Source organism: Narcine bancroftii, chromosome 5 (assembly GCF_036971445.1).
Source record: "Narcine bancroftii isolate sNarBan1 chromosome 5, sNarBan1.hap1, whole genome shotgun sequence".
Classification (NCBI taxonomy): Eukaryota; Metazoa; Chordata; class Chondrichthyes; order Torpediniformes; family Narcinidae; genus Narcine; species Narcine bancroftii.
This window is the reverse complement of record NC_091473.1, coordinates 222,475,484-222,498,815: the sequence shown is the minus strand read 5'-3', so window position 1 is coordinate 222,498,815 and position 23,332 is coordinate 222,475,484. Positions and strand designations below refer to the sequence as shown.

At 42.9% G+C, this 23,332-nt stretch overlaps 1 protein-coding gene across 6 annotated transcripts in view; it reads left to right on the top strand.

The window, feature by feature from the left end:
• LOC138764932 (transcription factor ETV7-like) overlaps nt 1–23,332 on the top strand; it is a 98,087-nt gene that overhangs the window by 49,733 nt on the left and 25,022 nt on the right. For all 6 annotated transcript variants that reach the window (XM_069941399.1, XM_069941402.1, XM_069941400.1 and 3 more), the window contains one exon: nt 18,768–18,944. In XM_069941399.1, coding sequence (XP_069797500.1) covers nt 18,768–18,944 — 177 coding nt within the window. The remainder of the gene's footprint in view (nt 1–18,767; nt 18,945–23,332) is intronic.

Here is a 23,332-nt window from a genome sequence, read left to right as displayed (position 1 = left end):
ATGTTAGCCCCCACGGTCTGCACGCAGCGCTACTTGGTTGAGGTGGCTTGGGCTTGCATACTTTCGCATAGCGCCTTCCTTCCTGCAGGTGGAGCGGACCATGTCTTTCGCCTGGCTGTGTTTCCACGGTTGCTTGCTCAGGCTGCAGAAGTAGCACTTTGGGTGTTCATGGAGTACAGTGGCCATGGTCGGATCACTGGCAGTGTGTGGTGGTGACGGCACATCCCAAGATGGTGGCACCCGGGGTAACTGTGAGGCGGCCATGCTGTCAGGCGAGTAGGCTTTCATATTCTGGAGGGCCACTTCCAGCGTGCCTGCCAGTTCAGCTACCCTCCACAAACTGAGCTCACCTTGCTCCAACAGTCTCTGATGGATGTAGTTGGACATGATGCCTGCGACATGCATGTCTCTAATCAGGTCCTCTGTGTTAATCACGGCCTAGCAATTGCAGGCCCGTCCAAGAGTTTGTAGGGCCTGGAGTTACTCGGCGCTCGATTCCCTGGGCCACTGTTTTCAGGTGGCCAGGAGGTGTCTTGTGCAGCCCTCGTTTACCTTCTTCAGGTACTGGCCCTTCAGAATGTCCATTGGCTCTGGATATGATGCAACGTCCCTGATTGTGGAAAATACCAGGTGTCTGACCAGGGAGTGTAGTACCTGGAGCTTGTCATTCTCTGATCAGACGACGGCAGATGATTCCTGCAGGAATGCTTCAAAGCAACACAGCCTGAGTTTAGTTGGTGGAGGCTTCAGGTGATTGAGGGTCAATTTCCAATTTCTCCGGCTTTCGGGTCTGCTCCATTGTCAAAATCTATTGCGAATAGAATTGATGCACCATCAATAACTCCAAAAGACTGGAAGTTATGTAAAACTGACAGGCTTTTATTTGCAATAGAATGGAGCCATGTCCATGCTGGTTGACTGTTCTGAACTGGAGAGGTGGCTGTGGAACAGTCACTTTTATTCAGGAGTCTGAGGGAGGAGCTACAGATATCGTCAGCCACTGGGCGCCCCCAGACAGTTAGATATACAAACAGTGGTTTACCACACATAGAATGGGGAACCTCTGGAATTTGTTGCCATGGCAACTGTGGAAGTTGGTTACATTTAAGGCAGAGATTGATAGCTATCTGAATAGTCAGAATATCAAAAGGTATGGGGAGAAGACAAAGGAATGGGTCTGAGTGAGACATTGGTTCAGGTCATGATGGAATGGCGAAGCAGTGTCGATGGGTCAAATGGTTTACTTCTGCTCCTATATCAATGGTCTTATGATCCTTCATTGTTGCTGTATTGAAATGCTGGAGCTCCTTTCTTACCCCCTCCATAAATCTTCGTCCGCGAAGCCAAGCCAAAGAAAGAATGTGGAGGGGGATAACTCCCAAACACTGTTGAATTTCAAGAAGGCAGATCATTACCTTCTCAAGGTCATTTGGGGATGGGCAATAAATGCTGGCTTTTAATGTTTGCTACATTGGCTACTGGACCAATAATAAATAACTAAAGTTCAAAGTTATCCCCCATGCGCTCAAGTCCGTCTCTGACCTGACCCCTCCATTTCCCTGCAATCCGCACTAGCTTTGCAAGGCTTTTAGCAGTTGATGTTTTCCATCCTTAACTTGGAGCTCTGGAGTTCTTTCTCTACCATGGAGGCTGGTGGCCAGATCATCAGATACATTTAAGGTGGAGGAAGAAAAATAGTTGAAAGATCAAGCAATTGAGTTCTATGGAGAACTGGCATGGAGGAGTTGTTGAGGCCAGCATAGGTCATATTGAATGACAGGGCAGGTCTGAGGTATTCAGTCGCCTTCTGCTTTTATTTCTTGCGTTCTGCTCAAGGCCTCCTCACAATCTACTTCTGTTGCTGAACCTTTCCTCCCCTGTCATTATGTCTCTTCCTTTGGCATGGTATCAGACCCTGGGTGATTACACATTTGTGCAGTTCCATGTTACCCCATTAAAAGTGTTGTATAATTTTTTTTTGCTTTCTGGGTAGTGGAGAATATTTTCTTTTAACTTTATAGACAGAGTGACTTCCCTCTATTTCAGCAGCCTGGGGTTAGCTTGGCAACAAAATCTGAGCTTGCTTTGATTCACCATTTAAAGTGGCTTACTTCCAGATACTTTTTTTTTGGGAAAAAAAGTGGAGACTGACTACTGAAGGCAAAGTTGGGCCTCATGCTGAACCCTGGCACAGTGGGCAGGCCAGCAAGGACACGAGCTCGGTGGCAAAGCTGTACTCGGTTACCTAGGGGTATTTTCTTTCCGTGACTGAACAAATCACAGTGGACTTCCACCAACACTGCAGAGTAAAGGAGAATTAACAGGAAAATCTGTAAATACTGTGATTGTATTGCAATACACAGAAGTGCTGGAGAAACTCAGCAGGTCACACACCATCCATAGGAATCAAAGGAATGTCATCAATGTTTCAGGCCTAAGCCCTTCATCAAGGTATGATCAAGAATTGGGCAGGCGTCTGAATAAAAAGGTTGGAGGGGGAAAGAAGGGTCACAGGGAGGTGGAGTCATTAACCCATACCCCCACAGACCCATTATCTCATGTGCCTGCAGATCCATTAACCCACATGTTAACGGACCTGTTAACCCGCACATCCACAGACCCAATAACCCATGCGTCCATGGACCCATTAACATGCATGTCCACTGACCCATTATCCTGTGCACCCATGGACCCGTTAACTCACGCATCCATGGATCCATGAACCCAAACATCCACAGACCCATTAACCTGTGTGTATACAGGCCCATTAACCTGCATGTCTACGGACCCATGAATCCGCGCATGCATGAACCAATTAATCCGCACATCCACAGACCCATTAACCTGTGCTTCCATAGTCTCATTATCCCACTCACCCACAGACCCATTAACCCACACATCCATGGACCTAAAGTTGTGTCTCCAGATAATTATTTAAATTTTAACATTGGCAATGCTGCAAGCTAGAAGGCCCTTCTGGCCTACGAAAGCCCTTTTGGCCTACGAACCCCATGCCACCCAATTACACCCAATTAACCTACCAACACCGTACATTTTGGAGGATAGAGGAAACCAAAACACCCAAAGAAAGCTCATGCAGATCATGGGAGAACTTATAAACTCCTTACAGACAGCACCAGATTCAAACCCGGGTCACTTACACAGTAATAGCATTGGGTTAACTGCTACACTAACTATGCCATGCTATATAGATAAGCTTTTCCATTACAGTTGCCAGTATGTTTGCCCTACCCACATAAGGTTAGCCCACTTTTCCTGTGCTTCAAGACGATTGAATTCACTCCCAAATGATGTTCAATTTCAGCTGCTTCTTTTACTTCTAATTTCACACCTGTTCCTCATTGACCTTACTATTGAATAATGATGTAGTTGACACCTTGTCTTTCATATTTAGCCTTATCTTTTTCATAACTTGATCAATTTACAATGTATTAATTAACTTCATAATTTCAGTGTTATATTACAATGTAATCTCCTTTCCCCCAGCCACTACTTGCAATGTTTTATTCATATTATTTTCCTGATGCACAATCTGAACCTTAGCTAAAACATCCTTTCCGACTGTCTCTTTAGTCTTGGATTCAGATTGTTTGACTTCCTTCTGAACTTTGCTTCATTGAGTATGCACTAACTTGGGATGCTTTAAACTGCTAAGATCACAACTGAGACACTTATTACAAGTTTTGCTGATGTATCCTTTATGCAAGCAGCCAAAGCATTTTCCATTCTTCTTTAAAAAGGTTAATTTCTCGTTGTGCAACTTTTTCTCCAATCTTGAAGATTTTTCTAAAGCATGCTTATCTTTGTAATACAAACAGCTTTCCAGAACAGTCTGATCTTTTTTTTCCATTGTTTCCTTGTTCTTTCCTGTGCTTGTATCTGACACAGTAGTAACAAAGGTACTTCCCTTTGGTTTCTGTTGAAACGATGATTTAGACTTCTTTACATCTTTAGGAACTGTTGATGTATCCTTAATATTTCCAAATAATAGTATGGTGTTAATATGCACATGCCATTCCACAAATTGTACAACATCCTCAAAGGTGGTGTCCCTCTGGGAAGCATTTTAACCTCTGCAACTTTGGTTCTCCATAAATCCTTCATTTTATAAGACAAACTGTTTATAATAATCTACAAATTAGCAAGCAAATTCATCTCTTGCAAATGTACACTATTAAAACCTTGGTCTGGATCCATATACTGGCAACTTTTGACTAACTCCTTTGGCTGACCTCCAGTTTACTGTTCCAAGTAATAAAGACGATCTTTAGTGTTTTTAGTATTATTTTCAATGTGATGTTCGAAAGATTTCAAGAACGTCAGATATTGTAATGGATCTCCATTACAATACCAAAACTGGAATTTCCTTCTTAGGTAAACCATATGAACCTTGTTGCTTGAGGTGAATGGAGAAAACGGATCTTGAACTGGTGCCATAGGTGTAGGACCTTGACTTATAAGTGATGGCATTGATGGGAATCCTTGGGTTGCAAGTGATGGCATTGGTGGAGATCCTTGACTTGTAGCTGGTTCTCCAACAACATGAAGAGACATTGGTTCTTAGGTAAGATCAACTCACATGGTTGAATTTTTTTGAAATACCCTCCTTTCAGGAAGATCCATATATTGTGCACTCCGGAGAGATTGGATGTCGATAGCTCTTTCAGTGATATCTTTATATGTGTTAGGCTGAGTTAGATTATTGGGGTAATATTACTGTGTAATGGAAAGCATGCATACCTTGCATTTCGAGGCACTCTGCCAGGGCTCACAGGGGAGGGGAGCTGTCTTTAACAGAGTAAATGTGAAAATACGCAGAGTGCAGCCCTTGGAATGTTGTTGTAATATGTAGCTGGGGCTATTTGGTATTAGGGAGTTTTGTGGAGTTTCCATTATCATTAGATTGAATGGAGTCTAACCCTGGTGTTGGATGGAATATATCATTGGATGGACTCTAACCCTGGTGTTGATGGAACACACCCAGGCTGGCAGCCAATATTATTTCTGGCACACAGAGTTGAAAGCAGCCAGCTCTAAAGGATATACAACCCTGCATATGGTGTTTTGCAAAATTCACAACCTCAAGAATGTTTCAGAAAATTTGAGAAGCAAATGGTTAAAATTGCTGCCATTTATTAATGGCTTTTTAATAACTCCTGTGCAGTTATCTGACCTTTTAACAGATGATCACAGCTGAATGTGGCACCACATCTCATGTTGCTTCTATGTGTGAGCCTGTGCATTTCCCTGATGGTGACTTCTCCATGCTCTCGTACACCCACCCCATCCAAAATCACCACTCCTGACCTAACCAGTTCTGCCCTTCCCTCCGTTTGTCAGTTACATTGACAGTTCCGCCCTTACCAGGACATTGAGACTATTGTTAAGGTGACTCATTCAGTAAACAAAGATACAGGAAGAGAAGAGGATAAGTTTCATCCTGTCCTTTTGCGGAACCTGTTCTAAGCTTGCTCGCTCCTTGCCTGCAAGATGTCAGAAGGTGCATTGAGTTTAGCTCTTACCTCCTTATTCTCAAGACTACAAAAAAATAGTAGTGGACCACTCGTCCCCTTGAGCCCGCCATTCAACATGTTAATGGCTGATATATGCTAGCTTCAACTTCTCTTCAGTGCCAATTCCACATAACCCTCAATTCCATGATTTTTCAAATATTCTTCTATTTCCCCCTTAATGATCTGGCCTCAACTACCCCAAGGGCAGAAAATTCCATGTCTTTCCTGTGGATTGCACATCTAAACAAAAGCATAGATATTTAAGCATTGAACATGCCCTCCGACCCACAATATTGAGGCAATGTAGCCACGTGCTACTCAAAAGAAGACACATGTAGTGTAGTCAGGCTAAGCTCTCTGTTTTATTAGGGCTCAGGCCCCACTTTTATACTTGCACTGTTCCCACCGTGGCCCCCCTTGACTGACGTCACAACATGCATAACAATGCCCTTCTTCCACGCGCACTGTCCCTGTCTGATGGGGTTGCTGGCCTTTAAGTTGCCCTTGCCATTCACCTGCTGGTTCGCTTGTTGGGGCCAGTGCCGCTGCGTGGGCTGCAGGCCCTTGGTCGTGCTTGATGTCTGGAGCGCCAGCTCGGTCACCGCGGTGGGGGAGCACCACATGACCCACCCCCCAGAAGCGGCGGTATTGTCCTTGTTATTGTCCTTAATGCCTGGAGGCAAAGTCTCTGCAGCCTCCAGTGGCCTACCTCTTCCTGCTGGTGTCTCGACCGGGTGTGCTGGGTCCAGGTGTGCTGGCTTCACGCTGTGTGGTGAAGACCTCTGTCTTGCCTCCAACCTCCAGCTTGAACGTGGCCCCTTTGTTGCAGATGACCCAAAACAGAACCTCGTATGGTGGTGGTCAATGTGGACCCCTGCTAATGTAAACAAACTCAGTCCTGCAGGTCTTTGGGTATGTTGGTCCTCATGTGTCCGTGCCTGGAAGGTGGAATCGGGGCTAGGTTGCCGACTCTTTCCCTTAGCTTGCTGAGGAATGCTCCAGAGTCGTCTTGCTGACCACTTGGAAATGGTATGAATTCTCCTGGGACCACCAGTGGAGCTCCATAAATGAGTTCGGCCAAAGAGGTGTTTTTTTTTGTAATTCTTTATTTATCACACTATGAACCATATCAACCAATATATTTACAGATGCATCTCTTTAAATATTCACAGTAACATTTTCTCTTTTTTCCCCCATCCCTCCCTTCCCCCTTCCCACCCCTCTCCAAAAACAGTAAATATTGAACATATAAAATACAATAAAACAATATCTTTATACAAAAGGAATACAAACAAAAAAGACGCATCATCTACTTATTCACATTAAATCTGATCGTGTTTATCTTCTTATCATTTTAGGGGGTGGTGGTCCGAGGCCTGCTCTTTCTGTTATGTTCCATATATGATTCCCAGGTTTTTTCAAACATTGTAACTTTGTCTTTTAAATTGTATGTGATTTTTTTTTCCCAATGGGATGCACTTAAACTTGGTTATATATTCCGTTAATGTTTATAGTCATATAGTCCAACGTAGCCATCTTATATCTTTATTTTCACTTCTTTTCTGCCTCTTCACCACCTCCATCCCTTTATTCCATTACTGTTTTTTAAGTTTTCCTTTTTAATCCCAATATATGACAAAGCACTTAAGACATGAAATACCCCAACAATCCGCACAAGCAATAACCCTTTAACTCCAAATAAACCTCCCCTCCTTGGATTGCCCCTTGTCCCTTGACGGCAACCACAACTCCCCTTTCCATTCGGTTTGCGAATTTACTCGCAAGCGTCAACCAATTTCTCAGTGACCATTATTCTCCCACCCCCAGCCCTCCCCAGAGAACACTATTTTCCTATACTTATAACAAAGCTCTCACTTTTTTTCACTTCTTCCCCTTCTCTTATCCATCTTTAAATCTTTATATATACATTATGTTTACTTTTTATTTTTACATATTTTTGTATATTTTCTTGCCGGTCTTCCTTCTTGTCATTCCTCCTCCTCTCTTCTCCTGTCCTGCAAATGTTCAGGAAATTCTTGGACTTTCTTTGGGTCCGAGAACAGTCTATTTTGTTCCCCAGGAATAATTACTTTGAGTACTGCTGGATGTTTTAATATAAAGTTATACCCTTTCTTCCATAAGATTGTTTTCTTTAAAAGTTCGAAGCTTATGTCCAGGTAAAAAAATATTTTTTGTCCCTTATATTCCAATAGCTTATTGTCTTCTCTAATCTTCATTCTTGCCTGCTCCATTATGTTTTCTCTTGTCATATATCTTAGAAATTTTACCAATATGGATTTCAGTTTTTGATGTGGTGGCGGTTTCGGTTCAAGCACTCTATGCACCCTTTCAATTTCTGTTTCTTCAAGTGAATCTGTCATTCCCAACACTTTCGGGATCCATCCTTTTATAAATTCCTTCATATCTGACCCTTCTTTGCCTTCTTTCAGGCCCACTATTTTTATGTTGTTTCGCCGACTAGTTTTCCAATACATCCATTTTTTGTGACAATAAATCTTGTCTCTTTAATTTTTTTTTCGCTCTATTCCAACTTCCCTCTTAAATCATTTATCTCCATATCTACAGCAGCTTCTCATTCCTCCACATTTTCTACTCTTTTCCCTATTTCAGTCATGACCAACTCTAAGCTTTGCATTCTGTCTTCAGCTCTTTTCATTTTTCTTTTGATTGAATTAAATTCTAATGATAGCCATTCTTTTAATGACCTCATTTGTTCTTCAAAAAAGGCTTTATCCAAATTTTGTCCTTCTATTTTACCTTCTTCTTTCCTTTGAAATTCTTGGTCTTCTTCCTCCTCTTCTTCTGTGTCTGAATCTATGTCTGTCTCATCTTCTTCTCTGTATCTGTGTATCTTCATCTTTCTCTGGTGAGCTGCATCTGTATCCTTGCTGGGCCTCCAACTGCTGTGTCTCCTGTTGTGGGCCTCCTGCTGCAGGTCGACCTGTTGTTGGACCTCCCGCTGCAGGTCGACCCGCCACTGGACCCCTTGCTGCAGGCCGACCCACTGCTTGGCCTCCTGCTGCAGGTCGTCTGCCTGCCGGTCGCCCCGTTGCCACTCACCCTCTTCCATCCCTTCATTCTCTTTCTCACCACTCTTGTACTCTTAGCTGAGTCTCCCTCCCACCGGCATTAACCTTTTCTTTTACTTGCACATTGCGCATGCGCACCTCTTCTTGACTCTGAGAGCCATTTTTGAAGTTCACCGGTTGGGAGGACACCGCTCCTCCGGGGACTCACCAACACTGGAGATCGGCCACTCCTCCCCATGGTGGCTCTCTGCTCTGACGTGCAGGTAAGGCCTTCTTCTTTCTTCTCCAGTGATTTTCCTTCTTCTCTTTTCTCTGTTATTCTTACCTTTTCTCTTTTGGGTGCCATCTTCTGTCTCTTCTCTGTAACTTTATCTTTCTCTTCCTGTATTTTATGTTTATTGAGCTCTGTTTTTTTCACATTTTTTTTTTCTTTTCTCTGGAGAGGGCTGGTTCCACTTGACCAGCCACTACTCCATCACATGACTCCCCTGGCCGAAGAGGTGTTGAGGTCCTCCTTGGGTGCCATGCGGATGTCCAACAGCACCCATGGTAGGTATCTACCCAGTTATGTCCTTGGAGTCTGGTCATGAACGCGGTTTTGAGGAGCCTGTGGAAGTGCTCCACTAACCCATTGGGCTGTTGTGTGATGCAGCTGGGCACCCCACATGCTGGCCAGGTTGGTCCAGGAGATGAACTGGGCTCCTCTGTCGCATGTGATGTGGGACGGTAACCCGAACTGAGCCACCCAGGACAAGATGAGGGCCCTGGCACACGAGGCTGAGGATGTGTCTACCAGCGGGTCTACTTCTGGCCACCTGGTACTTTCCTGCATAACAATGCCCTTCTTCCCCGCACGCTTTTCTTGTATGTTGGCTGCGCAGTAAGGCCAGCGCCATTTTGGGGTCGCTTGCCTTTAAGCTGCCGTTGCCATTCACCCGCCTGTTTGCTTGTTGGGGCCAGTGCCACTCCATGGGCTGCTGGCCTTTGGTTGCACTTTCTGCCCGGAGCACCAGCTCGATGGCCACTGCAGTGAGCTGCCACACCAACCTACATAAACCTACTCAACATTCTAAACTTTCCCTACCTCACACCCATAACCGTCTACTTTTCTTGCATCCATGTGCCTGTCTAACAGTCTTTTAAATTCTCCTATTGTATCAGCTTTCACTGCCACTTCTGGCCATGCTTTCCAGACACCCATTACTCTCTGTGTCAAAGAACCTAACCCTCACACCTCCCCTAAACTTTCCTCCCCTCACCTTATACAGATATCCTCTGGTTTTTGCTGGTGCTGGCTCTCCGCCCTATCTATGCCTCTCAGAATCTGGTAGACCTCTATTAAGCCACCTCTCATCCTTCTTTGCTCCAAAGAGAAAAGCCCTACCTTTGCTAACCTTGCCTCATAAGACACGTTTTTCCAATCCAGGCCACATCCTAGTAAATCTCCTCTGCCCTCTCTCCAAAGCTTGCACATCCTTCCTATAATGAACACAATTCATTTATCAATCCTTTTATATTTATGACCTCTTTTTCTCTTCTAAGGCATATTGTGGTAATTTAATTTCTATTATTGTTGTTGGGGTATGTTGCATACCTGGGTGGCTGCAGCAAGTAAGAATTTTGATGCCCCTGTACAGTATATGACAATAAATTCTCATATTATATTTAATTATCCGAGTTATAGATTGGAGATTTCAGATTGGAGGCCTATGACCAGTTGTTTGCCACTGGGATCAGTGCTGAGTCTTCTTATTGCTTATTAATGATTTGGATGAGAATGTAGGTGGCATGATGAGTAAATGACATCAAAATCCGTGATGTGTGGACAGTGGAGAAGTTTGTCTAAGATTACAACAGGATTTAAAAATCAACTAGGAAAGTCGTCCATGGAACTGCAGAAGGAATATCATTCAGGGAAGTGCAAAATGATGCATTTTGAGAAGATAAATCAGGGAAGGATTTGTACAATGGATGACAGGGCACTGGGAAGTGTAAATAGAACAGAGTTCAAATTCAGATTTCAGATTTATTGTCAAGAGTACATACATGAGATCATATACAACCCTGAGATTCTTTTTCCTGTGGGTGTGGCAGGAATACCATTTATTGGTAGTGGGAAAAAAAACTATGCAACATACACATGCATGTAAACAAATAAAGAAATGTAAACAAATTGACTGGAAAAAAAATTAATAAAGTGCAAAAGAGTCCTTAGATGAGTTCCTGATTGAGTTTATTGTTGAGGAGTATGATGGCGGAGGGGAAGCAGCTGTTCCAGCACCTGGTGGTGTGAGCCTTGTGGTAGCTATACTTCTTTCCTGATGGTAGCAGCAAGAACGGTGTGTGTGCTGGTCAGTATGGATTCTTGATAATCGCTGTTGGTCTCCGACAGTAGCGTTCCTTGTAGAAGTTCTGAATGACGGGGAGGGTTTTATCTATGATGTTCTGGGCTGTGAACACGACCTTTTACAAGGCTTTCTGCTCAGAGATATTGGTGTCCCCACACCAGACTGTGATGCAGCCGGTCAGCAGAAACTGAGGGGTATCAGTATACAGTTCCTGGATAGTAGCAGCACATAAACAAAGAGAGGAAGAAGGTTTATGGAACACTTGCCATCATTGGTCAGGGCAGTGAGTAAAAGAGTTGGTACATGATGTTTCAGATGTACAGGATGCTGTTGAGAAAACTCCTGGGATGTTGAGTGCAGTTCAACATAGGAAAAATGTGATGAAGCTGGAGAAGGGTGCAGCAAAGATTCACAAGCATGTTATGGGGATTGGAGTGTTTGAGCAATAAGGGGAGATTGGACAAACTGGGACTTTTTGCCTTGGAGCATAGGAGGGTGAGGGGTGACCTAACAGGTTTTTAAAAAATCATGAGGGTCAGGGATGAAATGGCCTTTTATCCCAGGATGCGGGATTGTAAAACAAAGGCGTAGATTTAAGGTGAGAGGAGAAAGATTTAAAGGGGGCTTGAAGTTCACATTTTTCACACGAAGGTGGAGGGTTTGAAATATATTTAGGCAGATACACAGATAGGAAGTGTTTGGAGAAATTTTGGTCAAATTCGGGCAAGTGGGACTAGTTCAGGAAGGCATGGATGAGTTGGGCTGAAGGGCCTGTTTCTCATGCTGAATAACTCTATGATTCTATGTCCATGTGGTATGAGTCTTCATATGTTATACCCAGACACTGCAGTGTTACTTGTTAGTGACTGCCTTCAATAAAGCCTTTCAATTTTATCGATTTGCTTCAGCAAGCAGCAACACAAACGGGTCTACAGATACTGCATTAGGTGTGGGATGTTGCTGGCAAACGGGATAGTGATCATGTGTGAGGGACACAGGGAACTGAGTTCACTAGGTAGAACAGTAAGGATACCATAATGGTGGGAAAGAGAAGGGGTCTCTGTGGCCAAGTTGCACAGATACTACGTGGGCTTGGCAGGAATTCAGTGGGTCACCAATGTCACAGGGTAGGCCAATTGTATAGGGGTGAAAATCCCTGAAGAAAGTAACAGCCTATAAAAATGTAAGTTCCCAAATGGTGGAGACATAATGTTTGTAAACCAGACCTGCTGGGGTACCCTATACATGGTAGGATCAGTTATTGAAGAAACAGCAATGCCAAATTGTACACTAGAGGAGAGAGATCGAGATGGCATATTTGAGACCTCCTTGTGGATTAAGGACTGTAAGTATGTTCATTGACACTGTGGTGACTTGGTCTGTCTGAAGCCAGGGAGCTGAGGTATTCTGTTGGGGTGGAACAATACTATGTTTTGCACATATGCAATAGGGATCTCGCAAATTGCAGGGGAAGTGAACTGTTGCATCTCAAGAGGTAGATGGGTCCTATTTCCTAATTATAGTTATGATCTATGAGTCTGCATCATGTAAGAGGACTGGATTGAGGGATTGTGTCTGAAAGGATTGTAGCATTGGATCACATGCAGGTTTAGATGCTCATTATGATTTAGCCCAATCCAACCTTTCTTCTGGTGAATCCTCATTAACACTATTTATATCTTCAAAACTCCCCCAGCCTCAGCTTCTCCCATCCCTTTATGTCTCTTAAGTATTTTTTCCCTCATACTTCCAAGCTTATCTCCTCTGTACCCTCTTCTAGAAAACCTCTCCAAAATGCTGAACACAGTCCTCCACCTAGGCCTAAACCAAAACAGTATAAAGGATTTGCAAAAACTTAAGTGATGTTGTACTCCATGTCTAATGAAGGCATGTGCCTTTTCTTAACTACCTTATCAACTTATTCTTCCATCTTCAAAGATTTGAGAGCACATAGGCCGAGGATGCTCTACTTCTATACCTTCTTTAATGTTATTTAACTTGCCTCTCCCAATTCTACCTTTCCAGTTTACATGCTACTGTTGTTGAGTTTGTCCTTGTGATCCTATTTCTCCAGTCTACGTTGAGCTCTGTCATTATCCTCTTCACGGATACCACATTACTCTCAATACCTGTCATTTTTAACATCATGCCAAACGTTTACATATTCAAGTTATGAATCAGAATTTATTGTCATGAACAATAAATTGTTTTGCTGCAGCATCACGGTGCAAACATTCATATAAACCACCTTACAAAAATAAATAAAAGCAGTGCACGAAAAGTCAAAGTAAGGCAGTGTCTTTGATTCATTGATCACTCAGGAATCTGATGGCAGAGGGGAAGAGGCTGTCCTTGTGCCGCTGAGTGCTCACCTTCAGGCTTCTGTGCCTTTTTCCCGATTGTAGCAGAGTGAAGAGAGAATAGCTTAGGTGGTGGGGGTCTTTGAGGATAGAGGCTGCTTTCTTAAGACCGCCTCTTGTAGATGTCTTTGATGGAGTGAAGACTGGTGGCCTTGATGTCATAGGTTGAGTTAACAACCACCCTCTGGAGTTTTTTCTTGTCCTGAGCATTGGCACCTTTGTTCCAGACAGTGATGCAACAAGCCAGAATCCTCCTTATGGATTAACATTTAACTCTCCTTGTCATTAACATTTATTAAAGATGGCACCTGGAGAAGAAGGACTCAGGCCTGGAAAGGTGATAATATATCTTTACCTCCTATGAACACTGCGAGACCAGCTGAGTTCCTCTAAAATTTATTGTGTGTTTCTGCTACAATCACAGAGTCTGCAGACTTCTATGTTTCAGTTTCTCAACCAATATTTTCCATCTTGTCTATGAAACTGCTGTTCATCACCACATCAATTCCTTTCCCACTGAAAATTTTACATCCATAGAACCATAAAACATTTCAGCACAAAACCCAGACCCTTCAGCCCTTCTAGTCTGTGCCAAACCATTTTTTTGCCCAGTCCCATTGACCTGCACCCAGTCCATAGCCCTCCATACCTCTCCCAAATTCTTCTTAAATGTTAAAATTGATTTTTACACTGAGGGTAGGCGAGGTACAAACCAGAGGACATGAGTGAAGAGTGAAAGGGGAAAAGTGTAGGTGGAACTTCTTCACACAGAGTGGTGGGAGTGTGGAATGAGCTGTCAGCTGAAGTGGTGAATGCGGCCTCAATTTTAATATTTATGTAGAATTTGGACAGGAACATGGATGGGAGAGGTATGGAGGACTATGGACAGTGGGATTAGGCAAAGAAAATGGTTCAGCACAGACTAAAAGGGCTGAAAGGACCTGTTACTATGCTGTAATGTTCTATGGTTCCTATCCACATCATTGATATGAACCACAACATCTGACTGCTTAGAATGCTGTGAACTGAAATATCTCGGACCCTGGCACCAGGGAGACAACGTACCATCTGGGATACTCGATCTCTTCCACATAACCTCTTATCTGTCCCCCTAACTACAGCTCACCTCTTCTCCCTTCCATTTTTTCCAGCAGATCACACTCCCTGGTGGGTCATACCCCCACAGTATCCAAAATGGTCTACTTGTGTTTGAGGGGAACGGCCACAGGGATGCCCTGCACTGCCTGTCTGTTTCCTTTCCCTCTCCTGACTGCCACTCATTTACCCTCGTCCTGCCACCCAGGTGTGATAGTTCCCCTGTAACTCCTGTCTATCAGCCCCTCTGCCTCCCAAATGATCTGGAGTTCATCCAGCTCCACCTTCAATTCTTTAACTTGGCTTGTCAGGAGCTGCAGCTGGATGCACCTCTCAAAAATGAAGTCGTCAGAGAAACTGCTGGCTTCCCTGATGACCCACATTCTGCAAGAGGAGCATTCCCCTGCTTTGGCTGCCATTCCCACTGTTTATGACTAGAGGAAAAATAATATCTAAAACCTGCCCTCCTGACCTGTGCCTAGCTGCTGCTACTATCGTCTCTTAAATCGCTTGGACTTTAATAGAACCATAAAACACTGCAGCAAAGAAGCAGGCCCCCTCAGCCCATCTAGTCCATGCCAAACTATTATTCCACCTCGTCCCATTAGCCCACACCTGGAATTTTGCAAGCACATCTAAAGTGTCCCACTGATGGAATGCCTTCTGAAATTTCATTACCGTTATCTTCCTTCTTTATTACTTAATTCCAGTAACTTGATCAGGTTAGTTAAATGTAATTTGTCTTTAACCAACTAATCTGGCTTTCAATCATTTCTAAGTGACATTTATTTTTATCCTGAATTATACACTCGTTTGACTGACTGTCCATATCCCTGGTGATCCTCTTTCTTGAACAGGGGGTAACGTTGTGGAGTGTAACACGAAAATCCGTAGATGCTGTGATTGCTGGAGGAACCCAACCCGTCTTTCAGCATCCATAGCCGACGTTTTGGGCCTGAGCTCTTCTTTTTCAAGGAATAAGCAAAGAATAAGCAGAATGAGCAGAGAAGGGAAAACCTCAGAATAGAGACCGTGCCGGCTGGGGGTGGGGGTGGGGGTTCAGACCAAAACAAGGGGTTCATTGGATATGATAAGGGGAGAGGTGAGAATTGATCATGTCTGTGGGAAAGGAGACAGGGAAAAGAGGAAGAATCAGAGCTGGGGGGTGGGGTGGTTTGGGGGAAGAAGAGAGGTGGGGGGGGTTTAATGAAAGGCAGATAAATTTATATTAATGCTATCTGGTTGGAGGGTCTCCAATTGCAAGATTCAATGTTGTTCCACCAATTTGCAGTTGGTCTCAGTCTGGCAGTTCATGCGACCATGGACAGACAGATCAGCAAATGAACGGGATGGGGAACTGAAATGGGAGATCCACGCTATTGCAGCAGGCAGAGTCGAAGTGCTCAACAAAGCGAACATTGTAGACTTGAGTTCTCTGATATTAGGCTTGTAACTAAGGGTGATGGAATGATTGTGTACCTCTGTACTTTCTGGTCCCACTTCCTTCAGCCACCTGGGCTGGACAGCTTTGACTGTTAATAATGCCTCACCACACACTGAGGAGCAGCATATCCAACTTGCTTTCAGGTTTTTCGTCTATGGAACTACATGGCATTGGATTCAGCAAATTTGACAGTTTTCTTCAGAAGTTTTCTTGGTTTTGAAATGTTTTCTGTTGAGGGCTGTGTATATTGCCACTGAAAGTTGAGTGATTTTGGAAATCTAGAGTAAGAACAAAATATTCTGGGTCACAACAGTGGGAAGAGAAACAAGGTGTTAGGTCAAAGAGAGATATGGGATGCCCCAGTAGTATTTCCATCAGTTCCTCTTTCTATTTTGGGTACCAGCAACTGTTGTGAAAAATAGGTATTTCTCCTGCACAAATCCTTCTTTCAAACCCCACCAGAAGCCCTGACTGATTACACCAAGAACCTGATGATGGAAAAATGTAATGAAAACAATGGGCTTCAGTTCAGGTAGGCAGTACACCAATCTCGAATTCCTCCACTGTTATCCATAGCTCCAGTGAAAAACCTATTTTTCTGAATTTTCTCCCATCAAACTTGTTGAGTTTGGAAACTCGAGTGCTCAGGGCTACAGAAGGCCACAGAAGGCAGTCAGGTCCGCCACAGGCACTGACCTCCTGTTTATTGCCTCAAGAAAGCAGCCAACATCATAAAGGATCCCCATCCCCTTGGTCGCAATCTTTTCTCACTACTACCTTCAGGCTGAAGATATAGAAGGCTAAAGTCCAGTACCTCTAGGTTCAAGAACAGTTTTTTTTCCAACAGCTATCAAGCTCTTGAACTTCGCTGTGCTACCCTAACCATAAAATACTCCAGGACCACTGAAAGATCAGTCTTCACTACTGAAACATAACTTTTTTTTTGCACTAACTCCGACGGTGAATATTTATTTATCTCTTCTTTTATATTTATTATGCATTTTATTGTCTCATGGCCTATTATGTAGTTGAAATTATCTGGGACTTCAAATAATGATTTGCTGGAGGAACTCAGCAGGTTAGACGGTCAGAGAAGGTTTCGGGTGTGAACCCTTTCTTAAGACTAATGTAAGATAAGTGAAATTGCATAAATAAAGAGGGGAAGAAGCTGGAGGAGGGGCCCAGAGGTGATAGCATATAGGACAGAGGGTGTGAGAGGTAGAGAGACAGGGAGAGGGAGAAACCATTAGGAAAGGAGGTGGGGAAAGAGAAGTTAAAGAGAGAAAGATAAGTACAGGAGTAGGTAAAGACTAGATGGGAACAGTGGAATCAGATGGGGGTGAGGGTTACCTGAAATTAGAGAAATCAATGTTATTGTTAATGCATCTTACATACCTGTGTGGCTGCAGCAATAAAGAAGTTTGGTGCACTTGTGCATGGTATTTATGTATCTGACAACAAACCCTCTTTTTTTTTAACCATCCCATTCACAATTTAGATTGGAGAGTCACATTTTGTGAAGTGGAAGATTTAGCAATGGTTAAACTGTTTGTTTTAAAAGGATGCACAACAGGGCTGCTACTTCACAACTCAAACAACCCGGGGTCGTCCTTTTCCTGAAGCAACCTGGGTTCCATCGACCTCTGGTGCTCTCTGTGTGAGTTTCCACTCTCTCCCTTTGACTCGATGGGCTTATCCCAGGTGGTCTGAGTTCCTCCCATATCCCAAAGAGATGTCAGTAGGTCAGGAAGTCACTGTAAATTACTCCAAACTGAAGCTCATTGACAAGAGAATCGAAGGAGAATTGGAGAGAATATGCTGCAGGGTCACAGGAAAAGGTGAGTGGAATGGGGCTCATGGGTTTGATCTAGAAGTCAGCAGGGACCTGATGGGCCAAAGAGCCAACTTCGGTATCATAATAAACAAATTATCCAATGGAGGAATTCGTTACTACTACATTAGACCCCATGGTGAAATGAAAAGGGGTTCACTTTTAGAAAAGCAGCTTTATCACCTAAGATTCTTTTTTTCAGCCTGGGCAAATAAGGTAACATTTAAATTGAGAATACAGCACGGTAACAGTCCCTTCTGGCCCAGGAGCCCATACCGCCCAATTATCCTACAACCCCTGTTCGTTTATTGAAAGGTGGGAGGAAACAGAAGCACCCGGAGTAAACCTATACTGACACAAGGAAGAACATGCAAATTCCTTACTGACACCGCCAGCTTCGAACCCGGGTTGTTTGCTCTAACCACTAAACTAAATGCGCCATCTCAGTAAAAAGAAACATCGTCCTTTCGATCTCTTTATATCCAAGAACAGCCAAACTAAAGAAGAAAAAAAGATTAAGAAGAGCATCTGCATTGGGAGAGGGCATGTTTCTTTCCCTAAAGATCAATTGTAAACAAGCTGGGATTTCATGATAACCTGGTCATTATTGATAAAGACTATTTAATTAACTAAATTTAACTTCCTCAGGATTTGAGCTCGCACCTTTGAGACTTTGGATTACTTATCCAGTTAAGTAGCACCAAGGTTACATTATCCTAAAATATGAAATAAAATACTCATGCTTATATATTTAAAAGTGAGTTTTCTTTCTAGTCAGATGACTTTGGCAGGAGTAATTTATTCCATGTCCCTCGTGACCTGAGATGGTGGCAGGTGGTTTTCACTGATGCAGACAGAGCTCCCCTGATAGTTGTAGAAAGCAACTATTTATCCTGACTGGTCCCACTGATTGGTCTGAAAATTTAAACTGTCTCTCTGGTTTAGTTCAGCGATTCTTTTGCTCCATGCTTTAAACCTTGTTATGCAGAGAATTTAAAATTCCTAATCATTCATGAATTTAGTTTTAACTTTGAAATGAAAAAATAGATGTTATGAATGAGCACCATTTCCTTTCTAAAACTGTTCTCTGGGCTTGCTATTTTAGGTATCAAAGAACTAACGTCAATGATCCCATCGTCTAGGTATGTATCCAGTAGCTCCACCATATTCCATTGTCCCTCCTCAACGGTTCCGCTTCCAGTTGGAATCACAAGTAACTTCTTCAAGGACAAAAGAAAAAAGAACAACACAGTCCCAATTCAGACGTTCCAGTTCCATAAAGGTACGTCCCAAAGGAGATCATTTCCTAAACACAGAGCTGACTAAAATGAACAAGGCCTCATTGTGATTCAAACTACAATCTAAGGTTACCGTAATCATCACATTACCCTGCCCATGTCTTCCCGTGGTTAATAGCAGGGTGTATATCTAAAGAAAATCATTTTATGTGAAAATCTGTGTGGCAGGCGGATACTTTCACAGATGGCATGGATGGTAAGAAGTTAGTCAATCGACTCCTGGTGATGATACAGTAAAAGTAAAAACACCTGCATTGAGAAGCTGAAGCCTACAAGTCATTCATCAATGGGCATTACTGCCAAATGGAAGTGTGCAGGTGTTCAAGAGATGTTCATTCTCCCATTTTAAATAGTATGTTTGTTTCACTGACTCCTAAGATTCACCCAAATAAAAAGATGATTAAATTTACTGTTTTTTATGGACCAGTGTTTGAAAATCAATCCAAGTAGGTATCCTACTTTTTGTTGTATAAAATGAAATCTTTCTTTGGGGAAAATTATGTTAAATATAACCTATTGTTGTAGTGAAGATCTGTTAAGTGAATATTCGTTCAATGGGGCTTTAGCTACCTTCATGTTATCTGAAAATATTAGTAGAGGGAGGGTCCTTTTTAAATTATTTATTCAAGAGACATCGGCTGAGCAGGATTTAACTGCCCATCCCTAATTGCGAGTGTTCGGGGCCAATGTGTTCCTGAAATAGTCAAAGGTAAGGAAAAATTCAGGGATCCTTGCATGTCAAGGATTATGAGAATTTGATAATGAAATCTGAACAAAAGCATTTGGCAAATATAAAGTTAAAAAAAACAGAACGACATCAGTCGTGTCCTGGTCTCTGGCACAAAGTGTGGCCCTTCGGCTAAGAAGGAAAGGCCGGGGGGGGGGGGGTGGTGGGGTGGGGGAGAAGAGGAGAGCTATAGTGATTGGAAAATAGTTAAAAAGTTCTGTGAACAAGATTGAGAATATCATGTTGTCTCCCAGGTGCCAAGGTCGGGGACGTTTCAGATTGAGACCACAACATTCTGAAGGGAGAGAGTGAGAAGCCAGATGTCATGGTCCATGTTGGTTCCAGTGATATAGTTAGGAATAGGGATGAGGTCCTGAAGAGGGAACATAGGGAGTTAGGAAAGAAGATGAAAAACAGGGCCTCAAGGGCGGTAATCTCGGGATTGCAGCCTATGCCATGAACCAGTGAGTGTAGGAATAGGAAGATGTGGCAGGAGTATGAGTGGATGAAAAGTTGGTGCAAGGGGCAGAGGTTCAGATTTGTGTATCATTGGGATCTCTTCTGGAGAAGGTATGACCTATACAAAAAGTATGGGCTGCACCTGAACTGGAGAGGGGCCAATATCTTAGCAGGCAGATTTTCTACAGCTGTGGAGGAGTGTTTAAACTAGTTTGGCAGGGAGATGGGAACTGGAGCATGAGGGCAGAGAATAGAGCAGAAGGTGGAAAGGGTGATGCAATGTGTTGTGCATTTATGAGGAATGTCAAGCAGGGGTGGAAGCCAAAATATAGTTATGTGTCTATTTCAATGCAAGGATTTTAGGAATAAAGGAGATGAATTTAGAGCATGGATCAGTACATGGAATTACGATGTGGTTGTTACAGAATTTGGATGATGCAAGGACAGGATTGGCTGATGCAGGTAAGATATTTTAAAAGGGATAGGATAGGAGGTAAAAGAGGGGTGGGATAAGAGAAATACTGGTCAGGGATAGTATTACAGCTGTGAGGATACTATGGAGGGAGTATCTACTGAGTCAGTATGGTTGGAAGTCAGAAATAGGAAGGGAGCAATCACTGTACAGGGAGTAGTCTATAGGCCCCCAAAGAACCTTGGGGATATTGAGGGGCAGATAAGTAGACAGATTTTGGAATGAGGCAGAAATAACAAGGTTGTTTTTCGGGAGACTTCAACTTCCCAAATATTGATTTGCACCTCCTTATAGATGGGGCAGAATTTGTCAGGCCTTGGCAAGTAGGATTAAAGAAAGCCCAAAAGTGTTTGATGCATATATGAAGAACTGACGTTGACAAGAATGAAGGTAGGGCCATTTAAGGATAAAGGAGGCAACATGTGCCTGGAGTTGGGGGAGGCTGTGGAGGTCCTAAATGAATACTTTGCTTCAGAATTCACCAGAGAAAAGAACCTTAGTCCAGGTGAGATCAGAATAGAACAAGTTTATGTTGGGATTAAGAAAGAAGTCCTGGATCTTCTCAAAAACATTAGGATAGATAAGTCCCTGGGACTGGACGAGGTCATTTCAATGATCTTTGTGTCCTCCTTGTCCAAAGTGGAGGTGCAGGAGGATTGGAGAATGGCAACATTCCCCTTGTTTAAAAAAGATAATAGGGGAAAAAAAAGATAATCCTGGGAATTATAGACCAGTGAATCTTCATCAGTAGTGAACAAATTATTGGAGTGGGTTCTTAAGAACAGGATTTATGAGCATTTAGAAAAGTACAGACTTCTCAGGGATAGTCAGCATGGTTTTGTGAGGTGAAGGTCATGCCTCATGAATCTAATTGATTTATTTGAGGAGGTAAAAGAAATTGATGAAGATAGGGCAGTAGATGTGGTTATATATTGATTTTAGTAAGGCATTTGACAAGGGTCCCCCATTGGAAACTCATTCAGGAAGTCATGAGGCATAGGATCCATGGAACCTTGGCTGTGTGGAATCAGAATTGGCTTGCCTGTAGAAAGCAGAGAGTAATAGTGGACGAAAAGTATTCTGCCTGGAGGTCAGTGACTAGTGGAGTCCCATAGGCATCTGTTCTGGGACCCTGCTCTTTGTGATTATATTAATGACCTGGACAAAGAAGAAGAACGATGGGTCAATGTGTTTTCGGGTGACACGAAGGTTGGAGATGTGGATTGTGCAGAAGGTTGTCGTAGATTACAAAAGGATATAGAAAGGATGCAGAGTTAGGTGGAAAAATGGCAGATAGAGTTCAGTCTGGATGTGTAAGCTGATACATTTTAGAAAGTCAAACTTGAAGGCCAAGTACATGGTTAATGGTAGGATACTTAACAGCGTAGAAGAACAAAAGGATCTTGGAATCCAAATCCATAGTCGGAGGATTGAGTTCAGGAGGTGTGAGGTGATGTTGCACCTATAAATCTCTGGTCACATCATTACAGGAAGGATGTTAAACCTATGGAGAGGGTGCAGAGGAGATTTACCAGGATGTTGCCTGAATTTGGAAACAAGTCTTATGAGGCAAGGTTAGCAGAGCTGGGACTTTTCTCTTTAGTGCGTATAAAATTAAGGGAGGGAAGTTTAGGGGAAACATCAGGGATATGTTTTTTCCACAGAGAGTTGTGGGTGCCTGAAATGCCTTGCCAGGGATGGTGGTTGGAGGCTGAAACACTGGAGGCATTAAAGAAACTCTTAGACAAATGGATGAAAGTAAAATAGAGGGTTATGGGGGAGGGAGGGTTTAGTAGTTTTTTTTAAGGAAGCAATATATGGGTTGGCACAACATCGAGGGCCGAAGGGACAATGCAGTGATGTGTTGTCCTCTGTTCTGTAATGGGGGGTTCTTCAAAAAGAAATTAGAAGGACAAAGAATGGCCACAAAAAAATCTTACAGAAACCTGGGTTTAAGTAAATTCTCACAGAAGTTTTAAAAGATGATTCATGATAACTAGAATAATAAAAATGTTTTGTGGCACTCATTAATGACTAGATAGAGTATATCTGCCATTAGTTGAATTATGGGTGGTGTTATGAAAGAATTTCACAGATATATGTAAAGCGATATGGGTAACAGCAATATATATGGAGAAAATTGGCTTGTAGATACCTCTCAGGAACAGAATTTTTACAAAATGTGGGGATGACCTGTATATTAAGAGTGAGAAGGAAAAATGGGGGCCATTAGGGATGAAAGAAATGATCTGTGCATGGAGTCAGAGGGCATGGGCGGTGACTTAAAAGAACACATTTCATCTGTATTCACTCAGGAGAAAGATATTGAGGCTGCAGATTTCAAGGAGGGGAGGTTGTCATGGATTGCTAGAGCATGTTAATGTTAAAAATGAGAATGTATTGAATATCACGATGACATTAAGGAGGATAACTCTCCAAGGCTTGATGAGGTGCATGCTATTCCGCTATGGGAGACAAGGAAGGAGATTGCTGGGATCCTGACAGAGGTTCTGAGTTCTGACGAAGTGTCTTGGACCTGAAAATTTGATTCTGTTTCTGTTCCCACAGATGTGGCCTCACCAGTATTTTCTGTTTTGCTTTAGTATTCTGAGATTTAGAGGTTTGATCGTCACCTTTATATTTTAGTCTTTGAGTGAAGTAGATTATCAAAGATATCGAGAAAGGCGTTAGGGATAAGCTATGTTGTCTCAGAA